The sequence below is a fragment of the Cervus elaphus genome, chromosome 32 (assembly GCF_910594005.1).
Source record: "Cervus elaphus chromosome 32, mCerEla1.1, whole genome shotgun sequence".
Lineage (NCBI taxonomy): Eukaryota > Metazoa > Chordata > Mammalia > Artiodactyla > Cervidae > Cervus > Cervus elaphus.
This window is the reverse complement of record NC_057846.1, coordinates 27613588-27634791: the sequence shown is the minus strand read 5'-3', so window position 1 is coordinate 27634791 and position 21204 is coordinate 27613588. Positions and strand designations below refer to the sequence as shown.

At 46.1% G+C, this 21204-nt stretch overlaps 1 protein-coding gene across 1 annotated transcript in view; it reads right to left on the bottom strand.

The window, feature by feature from the left end:
• Nucleotides 1–21204, bottom strand: part of MTMR7 (myotubularin related protein 7) — a 96173-nt gene that overhangs the window by 29470 nt on the left and 45499 nt on the right. The window contains exons 5-6 of the mRNA XM_043893745.1: nt 10954–11082; nt 1993–2127 (exon numbers count right to left, since the gene is read on the bottom strand). Of these exons, the coding sequence (XP_043749680.1) occupies nt 1993–2127; nt 10954–11082 (264 nt within the window). The remainder of the gene's footprint in view (nt 1–1992; nt 2128–10953; nt 11083–21204) is intronic.

Genomic DNA, 21204 nt, shown 5'->3' with positions numbered 1-21204 from the left:
AATCTGTAAAAACAGGATCGGAGAAGGGCAACCTAATTCACTTTAAAGCCCCTGTCTTTCCATCCCTTTATTATTATTGCTATAATTTGGCCAAGCCGTATACAGGATCTTAGTTCCTCAGAGTGAAAGTTGCTCAATCGTGTCTGACTCTTTGCCAACCCCACGGACTGCAGCACACCAGGCTCCTCTGTCCATGGAATTCTCCAGGCAAGAATACTAGAGAAGGTAACTGTTCCCTTCTCCAGGGAATCTTCCTAACCAGGGATCAAGCCCATGCCCCCTGCAATGGAAGCACAGAGTCCTAACCAATGACTGCCAGGGAAGTCCCCATCCTTTTCTGATTTTGTCTTTAGCATGTGTCTCTAAGACAGGCATTTGTGCAGTTGTCTCTGACTTCAGAAATTCAGAGCAGCTCCACTAACCTGACACAAGAGGCAGAATGAAGATGAGGGAAAGTCAAGGTGAGAAGGATGATGAAGCAGAGAGAAAAACACATTGAAAGAGAGCTGCTGTAAAAGAGACTTTCCAGCATCTTTCGAGTAAAAAGTCCTCAAGCAGAGAAGCTATTTCTCCCGCAGTCTGAAGCCTCTTCCCTGTTGGGCTTTGAGGATTTTTCTAAAAGGAAGGGAATCCTTTACCTGCCATCTACTAGAATGTGATCCAGCTGAAATCTGGTTTGTCCTTGATCTGCGTGGTTGGTCTTCCCTACTGGCATCTAAGAGGAGCTCTTCCTCACCGCCCCGCCCCGGCCCCCACAGCCACCTGCCTGTTAGACCATCCGGGACTGTTCTGAGGTCAGTGATGGAAGACATCTAACTACGTGATCGAGACCGTGCATCACAGTATTTGGTGACATGGGGCTCAGAGAAGCAGCAAAATTGCCAGGGTCTGGGTCAACCACACAAAGAGTAGTATCCAATTTCCTTGATTTCTCTTATCGGCTGTGAGTACAGACCCATGTCTGCAACTACCCACTCCATGGTAACTGATGTTTAACATTTTGAAGCCGTTATGTTCTTTCAACCTTTTTATGATTAAAATTTTTTTCACACTATAATTTATATAATAAAAGTTTGTTAAAATCCTCCTCTCACCCCACAGGAAAAAAAAAAAAAAACACTGTTAACAGTTTAATATATATACCCTTAAACTTTTTTCAGTGCATAGAATAATGTATAATTTTTATAATATAATTACTATTACCTACATGGGATCATGTTATAGATTTCTGTAGCTCACTTTTGCTGTTTCATAGTACATCTCGGACACTGTTCTGCACCCACATGGAGAAAGAACATGGACCCTTCTCTCTTATCACTCATAGATCCAGGTATATTTTATTCATAACTGGCAAGAAATTCCAATGCCAAATGTGTTGAATTAATGGCCATATCGCTCTGTCACCTCATTTTATCCTATATATTCCATGCCCCTCTTCTCCTTGGAATTCTACCAGGTGAGTGTTTATCCTTCCAAATCTTTTTCTGTTTTAACTGACATTTTTTTACCTACCTATAGTTCACTTTTTTCCATAGACACAGTAATATACATATTAATTTGTAACTTTTTTCTTTTAAACTTAACATTCCATTTTGGAAATCCTTCCACGTCATAGACATAGTGGAATTAACTACAAGCTGAATTTGCAAGAGAAAAGGTGACCATCCCACAAACACTGAACTGCGGGGATTCCACAGTGAATTTCATATTGTTAGAGAAGAAAAGGTCCTTTTGTGAACAAACCAAAGAATAATCTGGCATGTTTAGGAGAGCGATCTCCAGTGTCACACCACACTTTTGTCGTGTGCACCATGTACCGAGCACAAGGCTCGGAGCCGGGAAAGCTCGGGGCCCCGAGAAGCAGGCAGGCAGGGCAGCCGCTGTGCAAAGGGAAACGGCCCCCTGCAGACGGCGCTCCCTGGGCAGGCGAGGCCTCATCTCTCCTCCATAAGTCTGAGCTGCAAAGACATGCATCGGCGTGGCGACACTCACCTTGGGCCGAGTGTCCACGACGTAAATGAAGTCGCTTCCCGGGTTGGCCTTCCTGATGGCCTGCAGCATCTGCTCATCCTCCAGGCAGCGGGCACTGAAGCCGGACAGGGGCTGGCTGCTCCGGCAGATGGAGGCCTGTGGGGAGAGGCCACGGCAGCATGGCAGCATCAGGCAGCAGGTCGACTGCACCCCTCCCGAGACCCTCAGGACCATCACTGCAACAAAGGCCACTCACCCCGACCCCCTGGTTAACTTACGCCACCGGCTTGTGAAAGTAGCAATGCTTTCAGGAAATTGAAGTTGGCATCCTTCTAACTCAAAAAACCATTACATGGGCAAGCAGTGCAAAAAGCTTCTCTGAGTAACAACTAGGATGCATAAGCATGGGCTTCCCAGGTGGTGCTAGTGGTTTTAAAAAAAAAACAAAAACCTGCCTGTCAGTGCAGGGGACATAAGAGACCTGGGTTCGATCCCTGGGTCGGGACAATTCCCTGGAGAAGGAAATGGCAATCCACTCCAGTATTCTTGCCTGGAAAATTCCACAGAGGAGCCTGGCGGGCTATAGTCCCTGAGGTCACAGAGAGTTGGACATGATTGAGCATGCACACAGGCAAGGTTGTTTAGGTAGGATCCAAATGATGAAATGTAAAACCATCTAAATGGTCTACTCTGCTTGACACTACTTCATCTTCTGTGAAAGTAGAAATATAAAGTAACTCTTCTCCTAAAAATTGTAAAAGTTACTTCTTTAGTGTTTCCAGCATTTACTAAGCTCACTTAGAAACATCACAAAACCCTCAAACCGATTCTCATCCTAAACAGGGGAGTGTTCACGGTGACAGAGCCCGGGTTGCTGCTGGTGTCTAAGGACAGGAGGCTCAGGCCTAGGCTGATCAGGTGGCTTAGAAGCAAGGGCTTCCTTGGGAACCGACCTGTGTGCTGTTCTGCAATTTCCCTGTTCTGTGATTCCAACAGAGTACCCTGAACTGTGGCTCAGGGCTTCCCTGGTAGCTCAGCTGGTCAAGAATCTGCCTCCAATGTGGGAGACCCGGGTTTGATCCCTGGGTTGGGACGATCCCCTGGAGAAGGGAAAGGCTACCCACTCCAGTATTCTGGCCTGGAGAATTCCATGGACTGTATAGTCCATGGGGTCGCAAAGAGTTGGACACAGCTGAGCGACTTTCACTTTTCGCCCTGAACTGTGGGACGACGTACACAATAGCATAACCGTCCCTCTGAGTTAGTAATGGGTGAGTATAGACACAACCTCACAGCTGTGAAACTTACACTTTTGTGGCAAAGTACTTCCTATGAATTTAGATTTTATTTTAACACTTAGATTGAAGTCAAATCACCAAATACAATCTAGGCATGACTCTTTCGAAGAATCTGCACTGAGCCTGGGTACCCACGTGTACGAGGGCGGAGGTGCCCCCTGGCTCAGGGAAGGGGGCAGTGCTTAGGAGGGAACCCTCCCCTGGAAAGAGCCACGGCACAGCCCATTCTGGCGCCCGCATGCCGGACTCCTTCCTGGAAGGCACCCCGGCTCTGAGTCCAAGTGCAGCTTAACTGTCCTTTAGGCTCATCCCAGGGCTACTCAGCCGGGCTTGGGTTTCTCCAGGGAAAGGTGAGCTCTGAGACTCCTCGCTGGAGAAGGCAGGATATTTCTTACTAACTATATGATCCTCAGGTGGCGCTAGTGGTAAAGAACCCGCCTGACAATTCAGGAGACATAAGAGACGTGGGTTCGATCCCTGGGTTGGGAAGATCCCCTGGAGAAGGGCACAGCAACCCACTCCTGTATTCTGGCCTGGAGAATCCCAATGACAGAGGAGCCTGGTGTGCTACAGTCCATGGGGTTGCAAAGGGTCTGATAGGACTGCCAGCAGGATGGAGAATTGCAGACATTTCTAACAACTGCTAACAGCAACCGTCTGAGGGTTCCAGTACATTCTGTAACACAGCGGCAATTACTGAGGGGCTCCAGGAACCCCGGGCCTGCAGCCAGAATTCAGGAGGGGGGTGCCTTCAGAGCGGGAAGCAAGGCAAAGGGCTTGAGTTGCTGGCAACAGATGTCCAACCACAGGGTGGAGGAGGAAGGGCCCGGGGCGTCTGACCACGATGGGCAGCCAGCCAGCAAGAGGAGAGCCAGGGGCTAGGCGTGTGACGGCAGGGACCAGGGCGGGGGGTGTGGGGGGCGCTCGGGGACAAAAGGCGAGCTGCATCCTGTGCAGAAAGCAAATCGCCACGGATGGCTTTCACGGAGCTGCACACAGGCTCCCGTGTCTTCCGATGTTTAGAGGGGTCGGGTCAGCCACCCCCTCTGACCGAGCAGAGAGCAGTTCTGAGTTGCTTAATCTGGGCTAAAGAAATACCAACTAAGGACCGCTACCATTGGGCAGCTTCTCAGATCCGATCAGAAGAGCTCGATGGGGAAGAGAACATTTTAAAATGAAAGTTTGTCCAAGCAAGCAGGTAGCCCACCGAAACTCACTCAACTACTGGGTTCTCCAACTGTGAAATGAAGCCAGTCAGTGACAACAACCACTACTCATTACCTGCAGGCCGAGAAAGCTGCTTTCGGTGAAGGGTTAAGTCAGAACAGAGTTCTACTATGAAATGAACAAGTTGATAAGTTAAACCAGATATAGTAAACAGACTACATTTTAATACTTTGTAGTTACATTTTCTTAGTAATATACAGATGGGCTCCAAACAGACTTCGTCACTGACTCCGTGACTACTGGTATGCTGTTTTACGCGTGGTACAAGGTGGTCGGTAACCTCAAGGTGCCCGTGTCCACCCTACACACACCCCAGAGAGCCAGACTGTTCACAGAGGCTCACCATTACCTGGTGGCCTGTCTTACTGATGTCAGCCACATGAGAGCAGAGACAGAACTCGATCGTAAACTGTCACGCGCACACCATTCATAGAGCTACTGATTAAAACAGCCAATGTTTTTTGAATGCTTCCTATATGGTGGCCACCATTATAAGAACTCTGCGTATTCTTAATCTTCCCAACCACCTTATACATTAAGATCTATTATTTATTTGCTCCATTTGATAGATGAGACAACCAAGGGACAGAGAGGTGAAGTAATTCTCCCAAGGTCACACAGCTAGTAACTGGGGAAGCCAGGGATTGAATCCAGGCAAAATATTTCCTGATCCTGGATTCTGAACCGACACAATACAGCATCCATGTGTGTAAATAAGTCAGGAAGCATGATACAGAATTTAGATGCAGGATTCAAAAAAATCTGGCTTTTAACTCAGCTGGTAAAGAATCTGCCTGCAATGCAGGAGACCCTGATTCGATTGTTGGGTCGCAAAGATCCCCTCGAGAAGGGATAGGCTACCCACTCCAGTATTCTTGGGCTTCCCTAGTGGCTCAGATAGTTAAGAACCTGTCTGCAATGTGGGAGACCTGGGTTTGATCCCTGGGTTGGGAAGATCCCCTGGAGGAGGGTGTGGCCACCCACTCCAGTATTCTTGCCTGGAGAATCCCATGGACAGAGGAGCCTGGCAGGCTACACAGTCCATGGGAGCGCAAAGAGTCTGACATGACTGAGCGACTAAGCATAGTGTTCTCACTTCCTTTATAATCTTAGGTGATTTACCTGTCATCTCCGAACCTTGGTTTTCCCATCTTTAATATGGATACCATAATAATAACAAAACTACAGAGTGGGTAAGGTAGATAACGCACCTAGAACTATGCCTAACGCAGTTAGTTTCAGTAAACATTATTTATAAAAGGAGGGCAAGATGGTCTGTATTATTCTTACGAAAAAACTGCCTCTTTGGAAATGTTCCAGAATTGGGTTCTGAGAGATCTGTACTGTGAATTTGGGGAGCTATGCTACTAACAATTTAAAAGCAGAACTGCTTTCTTAATAATAATTAAGATACTGAATAAATAAGAACAAAGGATACAGCAGCTTCCAAACACAAGTGACACAGATAAGCTCCCAAGTGTGATCTACAAAGCTGTTTAACGTTTGATATCCAAAATGATTCTGGATGGCTCCAGGTAACTCCTGGAGTGTGGTGCAAGGCCTGAAAGTAATATCACATGCTGCCCACGGCACCTCATAAATCGGGATGGCCTTGAATGGCCAGCAGCAAGTTCCCATCCATACCCTGCTCCCGTGGGTACAAGTCCCCCAGCTAAGCAACCCTTCTCCCAGTGGACCAGGTGCAGCTCCTTCTCGTTCCCAAGTAGTGGGTTTTCTTCCCTGCCAGCCTGTGAAATTACTCAAACAAGCCAATCACATCCTCCGCTGAGAACCAGGGGTCCCCTCACCCTCTTGATGCTACAAAGCCTGCCTCTACCATCCCTGCTGGTTCACTCTATTCCTGACAGTGCCCTCCTCCCCTGGGCAGTGAGTGTATGCAACTAATAAACTGCTGTCAACCTCATCTGCCCAGTGTCAGGCGTCATGTGTTTTAGACATCCCAGTAATCCCAGGACAGGAATCCCGACCTCACCAATGGGTGAACAGGAAGTGACTGTAACACCATGTATGATAAAAGCTGACCCAGAAGGAATTATATACCACCAGCAAGGGGATTTACATCCAAGGACCCTCACCAGGATTCCCTGTTTCTGACACGAGGTGCATGGCAAGCTTTTCTTAATCACCAATTCCCACTACCCAACACTAGCCAACTCGTCTCACCAACAAAATCTTTGGTGCTCCTTGGTAACAAGGTGCTGTGGGAGGAATAGTATTTAACTAGATAATGTGATACTTACTCACAAGCCTAAGTTCTACTGGCATCACCGACTCGATGGACATGAATTTGAGCAAGCTTTGGGAGTTGGTGATCGACAGGGAAGCCTGGCATGCTGCAGTCCATGGGGTCAAAAAGAGTCGGACACAACTGAGCGACTGAACTGAGCTGGTGTTCTACTGGAGTAGGAATACATACTCAAGTCTAAAATGTCTGAAATCACAAAAAGGGACCTCCCTGGTGGTCCAGTGGTTAAGAATTCATCTGCCAATGCAGGGGTACGGGTTCGACCCCTGGTCCTGGAAGACTCCACGTGCCTCGGGGGCAACTAAGCCCATGCACCACAGCTACTGAGCCTGAGCTCTAGTAGCGGCTGAAACCCTCGAGCTGCAACTACTCCTAGAGCCCATGCTCTGCAACAAGAGAAGCCACGGCAATCAGAAGCCCCGCGCACCCCAACTAGACAGTAGCCCCTGCTCCCTGCAACTAGAGAGCCTGCATGCGGCAATGAAGACAGCACAGCCAAAATAAATAAATAAATAAAGTTATAAAAAAATAAAAATACAATCACAAAAAGGAAGACACACAGGTCAGCAAACTTAGGAACTTTACTTTTCACGAAGACCACCTGGTTGGCTTGTGGGTTTTGTTTTTGCTGAGCAACATCATCAAAAACTGCACCGTTACTTCCCGAGTCTCCCACAGAACCACAGAAATCCACCTTCCCAAAGTGGGGGGATGCTTCCCACTATAAAAATCCCTGGTCACCTCGGAAGCATGACACAATTAACCTGGATATTAAAGCATGGGGTAGTCGCTCAGTGAAAAGCCAGTGGAGTATTTATATCAGGTTTGTTTTAAGAGTGGGTGGAAGATCAGGGACTCAGCCTTCCCAAAGCACAGAAGTATTTCCTCTCAGTTCAGATTCTATAAAAACTGGATGTTTCTCTAGCCCGACTTGGCTGTTGGTTTTAATTTACCTGCTTTACTTAACTGACCTTGTGCTTAGTCGCTCAGCCATGTCTAACTCTCTGTGACCTCACTGACTGCAGCCCGCCAGGCTCCTCTGTCCATGGGATTCTCCAGCCAAGAATACTGGAGTGGCTGCCATTCTCTCCTCCAGGCGATCTTCCTGATACCGGGATCAAACCTGGGTCTCCTGCGTTGCAGGCAGATTCTTTACCATCTGAGCTACCAGGGAAGCCCTGAACATTGTTATAAACCCACAAATTTGACTGCATTCTACCTGCAGCACAGATGTTAGGTCCCCAGGCTGGGAGAGCTGGCGTGTGGGTACCTGCACATGAAGTATCTCCCTGGGGCAACTGGGTCCTTTAGCCACACTTAGAAAACAGCTCTAATCTGCATCTTGTAAGAGGAGCTAAAACTTAAAGGACTGTCTGCTTTAAATGTTAAAGTTCGGGAAATCAATTATCTTGAACTATAACTGATAGCTATGTGAGTTCATTTCCAGGCTTGGAGATCAAGCAGAGGACAGCACACAAGAGCGGGAACCGGGTGATGAGGGTCTGACGTCAGCAGGCAGAGAGGCCGGCCTCTGCGGTCTAACTGCTAAAAATTCTCTCCCATCCTCAGACATGACATATTTTTGCCCTTTATGATACTCGCACTGACCAAAAAATAACCCCTTTTCTCAAGAAAATCCGAACAGAAGGAAAAGAAGCAGGATGAGTACCATGCTCACGTTTTTAATACCCAGCACATCCCCAACTCTGAAATAACGGTAAAAGATCCTCCCTTCCTCTCCTCTCTTACTTGTTTATCAGTGGATGCTACAAAAAAGAAACACGTTACTGGCAGCCTGAATTCAAATATTGAATACAATATCATGAAATTCCACATCCCTTTGCATCCCATCATTTAAAAAAAAAAAAAAGATTCACATCTTTCTTTCCCTCTCACAATAGTGCCAGCTCTGTGCAGGCTGAAATATATTAGGAGTCAAATAACATAAGACATTGGGCTTCCCAGGTGGTGCTAGTGGTAAAGAGCCCGCCTGCCAATGCAGGAGACTTAAGAGATGTGGGTTCGATCCCTGGATTGGAAAGATCCCTTGGAGGAGGGTCCAGCACTCACTCCAGTGTTCTTCCCTAGAGAATCCCAGGGACAGAGGAACCTGGCAGGCTACAGTCCACGGGGTTGCAAAGAGTCAGACATGACTGAGCAACTGATTAAAGCACAAAGCTCAATATGGGACATTAATGAAGTTACTTGCCTTCTTCAGACCCTTTCAGAGCAGTGAGTGTAACTGAAAATAACACCATTTGTATCCCTTTAATTAACAGAATGTACACTGCTGAATAGATGTGAGAGTTGGACTATAAAGAAAGCTGAGCGCCAAAGAATTGATGCTTTTGAACTGTGGTGTTGGAGAAGACTCTTGAGAGTCCCTTGGACCACAAGGAGATCCAACCAGTCCATCCTAAAGGAGATCAGTCCTGAGTGTTCAGGGGAAGGCCTGATGTTGAAGCTGAAACTCCAATACTTTGAACACCTGATATGAAGAGCTGACTCATTTGAAAAGACCCTGATGCTGAGAAAGATTGAAGGCAGGAGGAGAAGGGACGACAGAGGATGAGATGGTTGGATGGCATCACCAACTCAATGGAGATGAGTTTGAGTAAACTCCGGGAGTTGGTGATGGACAGGGAGGCCTGGCGTCCTGTGGTCCATGCGGTCACGAAGAGTCGGACACAACTGAGCGACTGAAAACACTGCTGAAGAAATATTTCTCTTCAAAGTGGGCAACACTGAAGGCCATACGCTTACTCTGGCCAAGCTGGCATTGCTCAGAGTATTTTTCAAAGCCTCCTTCTAAGAGCAGACATAGGACTTCCTGAGTGGTCTAGCAGTTGGTTCGGGAGGATCCCGCATGCCTCGGGACAACTAAGCCCACAAACCACAACTACTGAAGTCCACGCACCTAGAGTCTGGGCTCTGCAGCAAGAGAAGCACCACAGTGAGAAGCCCGCACGACGCGACTAGAGAGTAGCCGCCACTCGCCGCAACTACAGAAACCCTGCATGCAGCGACCAAGATCCAGCATAGCCAAAATTAAATAACATCGTTTTGTTAAAAGAACAGACATAGACCCTGCCCTCCATCCTGCCTATGGGTCCACACATGGCACACACACTTACACACATCTGCTGCCGTTGTCAGGCTCCTCTGCCCACAGTGTTTCCCAGGCACAAATACAGGAGCTGGTTGCCATTTCCTGCTCCAGGAGATCTTCCCGACCCAGGGATGGAAGCCCGTGTCTCTCAAGCCTCTTGCCTTGGCAAGTGGATTCTTTACCACGGGCGCCACTTGGGAAGTCCCCATCAAACAGTTCCCAGTTAAAGTCAAGCGCCTGTGTGCACGCATGCTCAGTTGTGTCTGACTCTTTACAATCCCATGGACTGTTGCCCACCAGGCTCCTCTGTCCGTGGGGTTCCCCAGGCAAGAATGCTGGAGTGGATTGCCATGCCCTCCTCCAGGGGATCTTCCCCACCCAGGGATCGAACCCGGTCTCTTACATCTCCTGCACGGGTAGGCGGGTTCTTCACCACTGTGCCACCCAGACTTTGTCTCCTGGCTAAAGTCAAATGACTTCTAAAGCAGGGAGCGGACACCATTCTTGTCTTCCCAGATTAGATTCTGTGTCCTTCACAGAAACGGAAGCATAGTTTTTGGTTGTTTCCATGGTTACCTGTAAGACTGGGTTTTCTCACCTGCCCTGTGCAGTTCTAACCAACAGGATGTGAGCAGCTCACACATATTACATATAAAAGGCACTAGATGCTGGAAATAAATATACACACACACATATATATATGCCATTTAAAAAAAGAAAAAGAGTGTGCCATGACTTTGAGGGCTTTTCTAAACCAGGCATTGCAACAGCTTAGCCACAGAGAGCCTTTCAAGGTGACCGGTTAGAAGAGGACGTGCTCACTCAGATGATTAAGTCTAGGTATGTTCTGACTCCCGTTCCATTACTGTCAAATAAACACGGGAGGTCAACGTTCACAGGAGATAAGGCTTTAACACAAGTTGTGTTGGGCTGCACCACACACACAGCAACATCCACATACTTGAAAAGGAATTCAAACCCACACAAACACACCACAGGGGCAGAAGGCCCCTGGAAAAAGGCCTGTTTATGATAAAAGAAGAAAAGCAGAGGCCGAAACAAAAGCATGCCTTGAGACTTACGTGGTTATCTTTATAGTAGTAAGAAAGGGCAGGAAATCGCCGTCTGCTCCGGAACTTGGAACTCCCCACTATGATGTGTGCTGTGGCCGACTTGGGAACGTACAGTTCGGTCGGGTAGGAGTCACAGACCTGGCGTGGAAACCACAAGGGGGTGTTTAGGCCTCGGCGTGCTGTGCAAACGGCCGCCAGAAATTCCCTTCCACCGGGCTTGCGGGTGGCATACTTCAGTTTTCTTAAGTTGCAGAGCCACTGCAGAGAAAATGAAGCTCTGATGCTAAGAAACCACAGTGAAACAGAGTCAGACACGCTTTGGCCTCCGGCCTTGGGCACTGCCCCTTATCTCCAAGGGCGCTTCATGGGAGTGGGAGGCAAGACAGGGACCAATGGGCGCTTCGTCCATCGAAAAGGGAAAAGCAATTTTGCATCCTGGCAACGGAGAAAATGTCAGCTATCTGTTCAAGAGAGCCCCACCCTGGGAGACGATGTCCTCCTTGGGGCCCCTTCTGTCCCCGGCACGTCCCCTGTGCGCTCCCATCTGAGGCAACACCTGAGCCAGCATGCTCTCTGGACCCCTCTCCCCTCCAACCTCCCAAGCTCATCTTCAGAGTCAACTTAGGGCCTCTCCCCTGGACTTCCTAGCATTCCACCCCTCACCACGCATCATATCAGCTTCCTGATTTTTGTGTGTCGATTTTACAAGTGGTAAGAAATGAGTTACCCTTTCTGCGCATCCCTGACAGTGATTCCCACAGTGGAATCTCTGGAGCCTTGGAATGATCTTGGGAATTTTATCAGAAATTAGGGGTTTAGGGGACTTGCCCTGGTGGTCCGGGGGCTAGGACTCCACTCCGAGCTTCCAATACGGACGGCAGGGTGGGGGAACCCGGGTTTGATCCCTGCTCAGGAAACTAGGTCCACACAGGCCACAACTAAGAGTTCACATGCTGCAACTAAGTGCAGCCAAATTAATAAATAGATTTAAACTTTTTAAAAACCATCTTAAAAAAAGAAATCAGGGGTTTAGAACCCGGTTCCAGTTTACCAATTTCATGACTTTCAAGAAATCAAACTACTGAGCACTTGCTACTCTCTTAAGACTGACAGGGAACAGAAATGACATCACCCGGGGCCGATACAAGGATCAAATCGGGTAACACCCACAAGGCTCTTCACCCATGAGGTCTGACAAACGTGGAAGTGGTGGCATGTGTAATGGTAGTTGACTTGTTGCTAGACACATAATTTGCTTTGACATTGGTCAACCCATCTTTTGGGGCTTCCCTGATAGCTCCGTGGTAAAGAATTGGCCTGCTAGTGCAGGAGACACAGGTTCAATCCCTGGTCCGGGAAGACACCCTGGAGGGGGATGAAATGGCAACCCACTCCAGTATTCTTGCCTGGGAAATCCCATGGACAGAGGAGTCTGACGGGCTATAGTCTGTGGGATCATAAAAGAGTTAGATGTGATTTACTGGCTAAAATAACAACAATCCCTCTTCTTGCAACAGCAGGATCGTTTGAATGGCAGTTCCTAAACTTTATTTCCTAGAAGTCGAGGATCTTTTTGGGCATTTGAAGGCGAGTCCTCAGGCAGGTGCAGCAGCAGGCGAAATGCTGTGTGCACGTCCTCTGTCCATTTCGCCTGTCCTGACCACTCTGAACCTCAAGACAGAAGGGCACAAAAATGCACCTCAAAGCTCATGCCAACTGTTCTGTGCTCAGGTCCTCCCTCGGCTGCCTCCCCACTTGTCTTTGTTACCAGACTGGGCACCACACTGAGCAGGAGATGGAAAGGCCACTGAAGTGACCCTCTCGGGCCCAAAGCATTTCCCCAAAGGCATTTTAGGAAAGATTACCAAAGACACCAACGTGGGCTCTGGCACTGAGACTCAGGAGGAAAGTCCCAAGAACAGATGCTTCCAACCTACTTGGAACCCAAGCATTTACTGGAACTACTCCCCCAGACACTGCCCTGGCTTCCCCTGCAAATCCGGTGTCTGGACCTCTCTCGAGTCAGCAGCCAGGACATGACTATACTGAATTCAAGAGACGTGTGGTCACTGCATCAGACTTACTACGTTTTCTTAAAATAACAGTTTTAAAAAGGAAATTAGTAGGTTTTCAGAAGTTGGGAATTACCCGCTTTCTTTAAGGGCGCTGGTGGTGGTTCAGTTGCTAAGTCTTGCTCAACTCTTGCAATGCCATGGACGGTGGCCCACCAGGCTCCTCTGTCCATTGGATTTGCCAGGCAAGAACACTGGAGTGGGTTGCCACTTCCTCCTCCAGGGAAATCAACCCTGAATATTCATTGGAAGGACTGATGCTGAAGCTCCAATACTTTGGCCACAGGATGCAAAGAACCGACTTACCGGAAAAGACTCTGATACTGGGAAACACTGAAGGAAGGAGGAGAAGGGGACAGCAGAGGGTGAGAGCTTAGATAGCATCACTGACTCAATGGACATGAGTTTGAGCAAACTCTGCGAGGTGGTGAAGGACAGGGAAGCCTGGAATGCTGTAGTCCACAGGGTCACAGAGTCGGACATGACTTCACAACTGAACCACCACCACCACCAAGGTGGACAAAGGTAAATTCATCTCTGCTCTCATGAAAGCAGACAGCACTTTCCAGCAGAAATTAAACATCAATCCTAGAAAGCGCTGACGGGTATCGCTTTTGCAACACACTCACACAGCTGAAATTAAAATTATGCCAATGAATAATACAAAGCACAGTGCAATTAATGCTGCCAGATTCTGAGACTACTCAATGTGCCCCCCGAAAGTTTGTCTGGCCTGGAAAATCACGTAAGAAAATTCAGAGAGAAAATGAGAAGTTCAGAAAAGTGGGAAGTGCTTCTCTTTTGAACTTTCTTTATATTTACTCTGCCTTAGACAACTGAAGTGGATTAAGTTAAAAACATTCCTGCATAATATTTTTATTTTAATAAGGGAGTGATGTGCTTTGTCTTCCACTAAATAAACCTTCCTGTGGTGCCTATATGTCTTATTTGGCCTGGTCAAGAAGAATCTTTTGGAGTAATTCATTCACTCATTCAACAAGTTTTTTTAAATTGAAATATATTTGATATGTAACACTGTATAATTCAAGGTGTGCGTGTGCATGCTTAGTCACTCAGTTGTGTCTGACTCTTTGCAACCCCGTGGACTATAGCCTGCCAGGCTCCTGTGTCCACGGGATTCTCCAGGCAAGAATACTGGAGTGGGTTGCCATTTCCATCTCCAGGGAATCTTCCCGACCCAGGGATCGAACCCAGGTCTCCCATATTGCAGGCAGACGCTTTACCCTCTGAGCCACCAGGGAAGTCCTATACTGTCTGAGCGACCAGGGAAACAACTTAAGGTGTTCAGTTCGGTTAAGTCGCTCATTTGTGCCCTACTGTTTGTGATCCATGGACTGCAGCACACCAGACCTCCCTGTCCATCACCAACTCCTGGAGCTTACTCAAACTACTCAAACTCATGTCCATCCAGTCAGTGATGCCATCCAACCATCTCATCCTCTGTCATCCCTTTCTCCTCCGCCTTCAGTCTTTCCAGCATCAGGGTCTTTTCCAATGAGTCAGTTCTTCCCATTAGGCGGCCAAAGTGTTGGAGTTTCAGCTTCAGCATCAGTCCTTCCAACGAACATTCAGGACTGATTTCCTTTAGGATAGACTGGCTGGATCTTCTGGCAGTCCAAGGGACTCTCAAGAGTCTTCTCCAACACCACAGTTCAAAAGCATCAATTCTTTGGGGCTCAGCTTTCTTTTTTTTTTTTTTCTTCTTTTCAGTTATTTTTATTAGTTGGAGGCTAATTACTTTACAATATTGTAGTGGTTTTTGCCATATGTTGACATGAATCAGCCATGGATTTACATGTGTTCCCCATCCTGATCCCCCCTCTCGCCTCCCTCCCCATCCCATCCCTCTGGGTCTTCCCAGTGCACCCCCCCTGAGCACTTGTCTCACGCATCCAACCTGGGCTGGTGGTCTGTTTCACCCTTGATAGTATACTTGTTTCAATGCTGTTCTCTCAGAACATCCCACCCTTGCCTTCTCCCACAGAGTCCAAAAGTCTGTTCTGTACATCTGTGTCTCTTTTTCTGTTTTGCATATTGGGTTATCGTTACCATCTTTTTAAACTCCATATATATGTGTTAGTATACTGTAATGTTCTTTATCTTTCTGGCTTACTTCACTCTGCATAATGGGCTCCAGTTTCATCCATCTCACTAGAACTGGTTCAAATGAATTCTTTTTAACGGCTGAGTAATATTCCATTGTGTATATGTACCATAGCTTCCTTATCCATTTGTCTGCTGATGGGCATCTAGGTTGCTTCCATGTCCTGGCTATTATAAACAGTGCTGTAATGAACATTGGGGTGCACGTGTCTCTTTCAGATCTGGTTTCCTCGGTGTGTATGCCCAGAAGTGGGATTGCTGGGTCACATGGCAGTTCTACTTCCATTTTTTTAAGAAATCTCCACACTGTTCTCCATAGTGGCTGTACTAGTTTGCATTCCCACCAACAGTGTAAGAGGCTTCCCTTTTCTCCACACCCTCTCCAGCATTTATTGCTTGTAGACTTTTGGATAGCAGCCATCCTGACTGGCGTGTAATGGTACCTCGTTGTGGTTTTGATTTGCATTTCTCTGATAATGAGTGATGTTGGGGGCTCAGCTTTCTTTATGGTCTAACTCTCACACTCATACATGACCACTGGAAGAATCTTAGCTTTGACTGCTGCTGCTGCTGCTGCTAAGTCGCTTCAGTCGTGTCCAACTCTGTGCGACCTCACAGACGGCAGCCCACCAGACTCCCCCGTCCCTGGGATTCTCCAGGCAAGAACACTGGAGTTGGTTGCCATTTCCTTCTCCAGTGCATGAAAGTAAAAAGTGAAAGTGAAGTCGCTCAGTCGTGTCCGACTCTTAGCGAGCCCATGGACTGCAGCCCACCAGGCTCCTCTGTCCATGGAATTTTCCAGGCAAGAGTACTGGAGTGGGGTGCATTGCCTTCTCTGTAGCTTTGACTAGATGGACCTTTGTCAGCAAAGTAACATCTCTGCTTTTAATATGCTGTCTAGGTTGGTCATAGCTTTTCTTCCAAGGGACAAGCTCTTTTAATTTCATGGTTGCAGTCACCACACCATCTGCAGTGGTTTTGAAGCCCAAGAAAATAAAGTCTGTCACTATTTCAATTGTTTCCCCATCTATTTGCCATGAAGTGATGGGACTAGATGCCACGATCTTCATTTTATGAATGTTGAGTTTTCAGCTAGCTTTTTCACTCTCATTAAGAGGCTCTTTAGTTCTTCTTCACTTTCTATCATAATGGTGGTGTCATCTACATATCTGAGGCTATTGATGTTTCTCCCAACAATCTGGATTCCAGCTTGTGCTTCATCCAGCCTGGCATTTCACAAGATGTACTCTGCATATAAGTTAAATAAGCAGGGTGACAATATACAGCCTTGACGTACTCCTTTCCCAATTTGGAACCAGTTCATTGTTCCATGTCCAGTTATATCTGTTGTTTCTTGACTTGCAAACAGATTTCTCAGGAGGCAGGTAAGGTGGTCTGGTATTCCCATCTCTTTAAGAATTTTCCACAGTTTGTTGTGATCCAAACAGTCAAAAGCGTTAGCATAGTCAGTGAAGCAGAAGTAGATGTTTTTCTGGAATTCTCTTACTTTTTCTATGATCCAGTGGATGTTGGCAATTTCATCTCTGTCCCTCTGCTTTTTCGAAATCCAGGTTGAACATCTGGAAGTTCACATTCTGATGAAGCCTGGCTTGGAGAATTTTGAGCATTACTCTGCTAGCGTGTGGGATGAGTGCAATTGTGTGGTAGTCTGAGCATTCTTTGGCACTGCCTTTCTTTGGGATTGGAATGAAAACTGACCATATCCAGTCCTGTGGCCACTGCTGAGTTTTCCAGATTTGCTGACATACTGAATGCAGCACTTTAACAGTATCATCTTTTAGGATTTGAAATAGCTCAGCTGCAATTCCATCACCTCCACTAGCTTTGTTCGTAGTGATGCTTCCTAGGGCCCACTTGACTTCACATTCCAGGATGTCTGGCTTTAGGCGAGTGATGACACCACTGTGGTTATCTGGGTCATAAAGATCTTTTTTGTACAGTTCTTCTGTGTATTCTTGCCACCTCTTCTTAGTATCTTCTGCTTCTGTTAGGTCCATACCATTTGTTCCCTTTATTGTGCCCATCTCTTCATGAAATATTCCCTTGGTATCTCTAATTTTCTTGAAGAGATCCCTAGTCTTTTCCCATTCGTGATCTTGCATTGATCACTTAGGAAGGCTTTCTTATCTCTCCTTGCTAGTCTTTGGAACTCTGCATTCAGATGGGTATATCTTTCCTCGTCTCCTTTACCTTTCGCTTCTCTTTTTTTCTCAGCTATTTGTAAGGCCTCCTCAGACAAGCATTTTGCCTTTTTGCACTTCTTTTTCTTGGAGATGGTTTTGATCACCGCCTCTTGTACAGTGAACCTCCATTAATAGTTAATCAAACACTCTATCAGGTCTAATCCCTTGAATCTATTTGTCACTTCCACTGTATAATCATAGGGATTTGATTTAGGTCATACCTGAATGGTCTAGTGGTTTTCCCTACTTTCTTCAATTTAAGTCTGAATTTGGCAATAAGGAGTTCATGATCTGAACCACAGTCAGCTCCTGGTCTTGTTTGCTGACTGTATAGAGCTTCTCCATCTTCAGCTGCAAAGAATATAACCAATCTGACTTCAGTGTTGACCATCAGGTGATGTCCATGTGTAGAGTTGTCTCTTGTGTTGTTGGAAGAGGGTGTTTGCTATGACCAGTGCGTTCTCTTGGCAGAACTCTCTTAGCCTTTGCCCTGCTTCATTTTGTGCTCCAAGGCCAAACATGTCTATTACTCCAGGTATTTCTTGACTTTCTACTTTTGCATTCCAGTCCCCTATGATGAAAAGGACATCTTTTTTGGGTGTTAGTTCTAGAAGGTCTTGTAGGTCATCATAGAACAGTTCAACTTCAGCTTCTTCAGCATTAGTGGTTGGGGCATAGACTTGGATTACTGTGATATTGAATGGTTTGCCTTGGAAATGAACAGAGGTCATCCTGTTGTTTTTGAGATTGCACCCAAGTACTGCATTTCGAACTTTTTTGTTGACTATAAGGGCTACTCCACTTCTTCTAAGGGATTCTTGCCCACAGTAGTAGATATAATGGTCATCTGAATTAAACTTGCCCATTCCATTCCATTTTAGTTCACTGATCCCTAAAATGTTGGTGTTCACTCTTGCCATCTCCTGTGTAGAACATATTAATTTGATATATTTGTATGCTGTAATATGATTGCCATCAGAGTGACAATTAGCACCTCTATCATGTTACATGATCATCCTTTCTTTTCAGTGGCAGGAATCATTAGGTTCTAGTCTCTTAAAAGTGTGATGACTATAACAGAATATTGATGTCTATCAACAAATTTTTACTGAACAGGCATTAGGTTAGGTGCTAGGGCAATAATGAATAACAAAAGAGTTACTGGCCCCAAAGACTCACATTCCCTGAAAGACTGATCCTGGTTGCCCTGGTTACCACCTCCCAGTAAATGCATTTACCACTGCAGGGTAGTATCCATCTGAGGGGCCAGCCACGGCATAATAATCAGACCTCTGGACTTCCTGAGGGTCCGTCACACAGCTGAGCACTTCAGGATGAGAGTTAGCTGTCAGGAACTGTGCTGTAGCTACATAGATAGCTGTCTTCTTAAGCATTTAGGACCTAAAATTTACTTCAAGGAATTAATGATGTAATAGGGAGAAATTTACAATGTAAAGTAGGAACAGCATGAAATGATTTATCTATAAATAAAATAATACATAATACATAAACTATAGCTGTAGAGAACTGACATACGATTTTAAAAATTACTGGTTTGGATTATACTTTCAGCTTTATTCAAAGAGAAACAGATTAAAATTTTAACCTGGTAATGAATGCCCATTATTTTATTTAAAGAAAGACCATTTTAAGAGTTAGGTACATAGACTTCCCTGGTAGGCCAATGGTTAAGACTTCGCCTTCCAATGCAGGGAGCGGGTAGGGATTCGATCCCTGGTGATAGCACTAAGATCCCACGTGCCTTGTGGCCAAAAAAACAAAATGTAAAACAGAAGTGATATTATAGCAAATTCAATAAAGATTTTAATGATGGTCCACATTAAAAAAAAAAAATCTTTAAAAAAAACGAGTTAGGAATAGAAGGAAATCTTAGCTTAGAGAGAATACCCAAAGCAAATGTCTTATAAAAAGGGATAAGAGCAATGCTGATAGAGATGATGCTGGTGGTAAATAGCTCGGAGAGAATAGGGCAGTGCTGGTTCTGGAACCTCAGCTTCAGTACTCCACGTATGGAGTTGTTGCCACCACAGGCAATAGCTTCTTATCCATCAGATGACACCACTAGCCCCATCAAGGAATTTGTGAAAAGAAAGAAGTAACTCTTGTAAAAGAAGGAAGGAAAAAGCGGATGTTGTTCTCGCCCATGAGGTTAAAAGCAAAAGTAATGGGTGATGACATAACCTTCCCAATGGACTATTAGTCAGAAATAGTTTGACAGAATTAACTTTTATTATATTTTCTAAGCTGGTGACAAATAAGCGTTCATCATCTTTCTCTCATTTCAACAACATTTGCAAAAATCAGAAAATCCCCTAGGTTTTCACCTTTTCTGTTTCAGCACAATTTGCTGACTGTTAGTTTGCCTTTGCTACGTATCACTTTTGGAAAAAAGAAGCTGAGTAACTCATGTTTTGCAGTCTCTACACGGAAGGACTTGAGTGACTAAATGTGAGTCATGTTTTTGGTGCTAAGTCTAGAAGGAAACCTCATCAGACATAGGAAGAACCTGTGTTTCCAAGGAAATACTGTTCCACAGATGCGGCTTAGCCTCATTTTCACCCTCACCCAAGGGTGTGTCATGTTTTTAAAAAACTTTTTTAATTACCCAATTTTCTATACTAAACTTGGGTTTTCCTTCATTTCTTTGTGTGTCTTTTTTTTTTTTTTTTTAACCAATTATTTATTTATTTATTTTTGGCTGAGCTGGGTCTTCGGGGCTGCTCACGGGCTTTCTCTAGTTGCGACGAGCGGGAGCTCCTGTCAGTTGCTAGGGCCGGCTCCAGCATTTGCGGCTCGTGGGCTCAGTAGCCGTGGCGCACGCGCTTAGATGCTCCAAGGCACGTGGAATCCTCCCACGCCTTCCAGGGATCGAACCTGTGTGCCCTGCATTAGCAGGAGGATTCTTAACCACTGGACCACCAGGGAAGTCCTTTCCTTCATTTCAAGGCTAAACATCCACTGCAAAGGTCGGCTTTAGCATCGGAACAAATCATTACATTAGCCGGATACTTTATAATGGGTAAGGCAGAAAGGACGCAAATGTCTGCTCACGGTGTAAGATTATGACTGCTAGATTTAAGTGCGATTAGGAAGAGAAGTCAGTAGCCTCAACGTGGCCATTCTATTCCAAATAATCTATAAATTCAAGATATTCAGAAGAAGGCTTCCCTGGTGGCTCAGTGGCCAAGAAGCCACCCGCCAGTGCAGGAAACACAGGTTCGATCCTTGATCTGGGACGATCCCACATGCGGCACAGCATCTAAGCCGGAGTGCCAGGTCTTTCGAGCCTGTTCTCCAGAGCCCGGGAACTGCGACTCCTGAAGCCCTCGCGCTCTAGAGACTGTGCCCCCCAACAAGAGAAGCCACCGGAATGGGAAGCCCTGGCACCGCAAGGAGAGAAAAGCCCGTGTAGCCGCAAAGATCCAGCACAGCCAAAAATAAATAAAATAATAAAGTTATTCAGAAGAAAGATGTGGGAGGACCTGACCTTCCACATATTTATTAACAGCAACATACTTAGTATAATTCCATTTTTGTTGTATGTATTTGAACCATCCCTTTGCCTCCACATTCTCCAATTGTAAACAATGAAATACATTACTCGTGTAGGAAAAAAGTTGTTAAACTACGCAGATGAGAAAAAAGTGAAAAGCTTAAAACCCACTAGAAGAATATGGGCTTCTCAGGTGGCACAGTGGTATAAAGAATCTGCCTGCCCATGCAAGAGACTTGGGTACGATCCCTGGATTGGGAAGATCTCCTGGAGGAGGAAATGGCAACCCACTCCAGTCTTCTTGCCTGAAAAATCCCGTGGACCGAGGAGCCTGGTGGGCTACAGT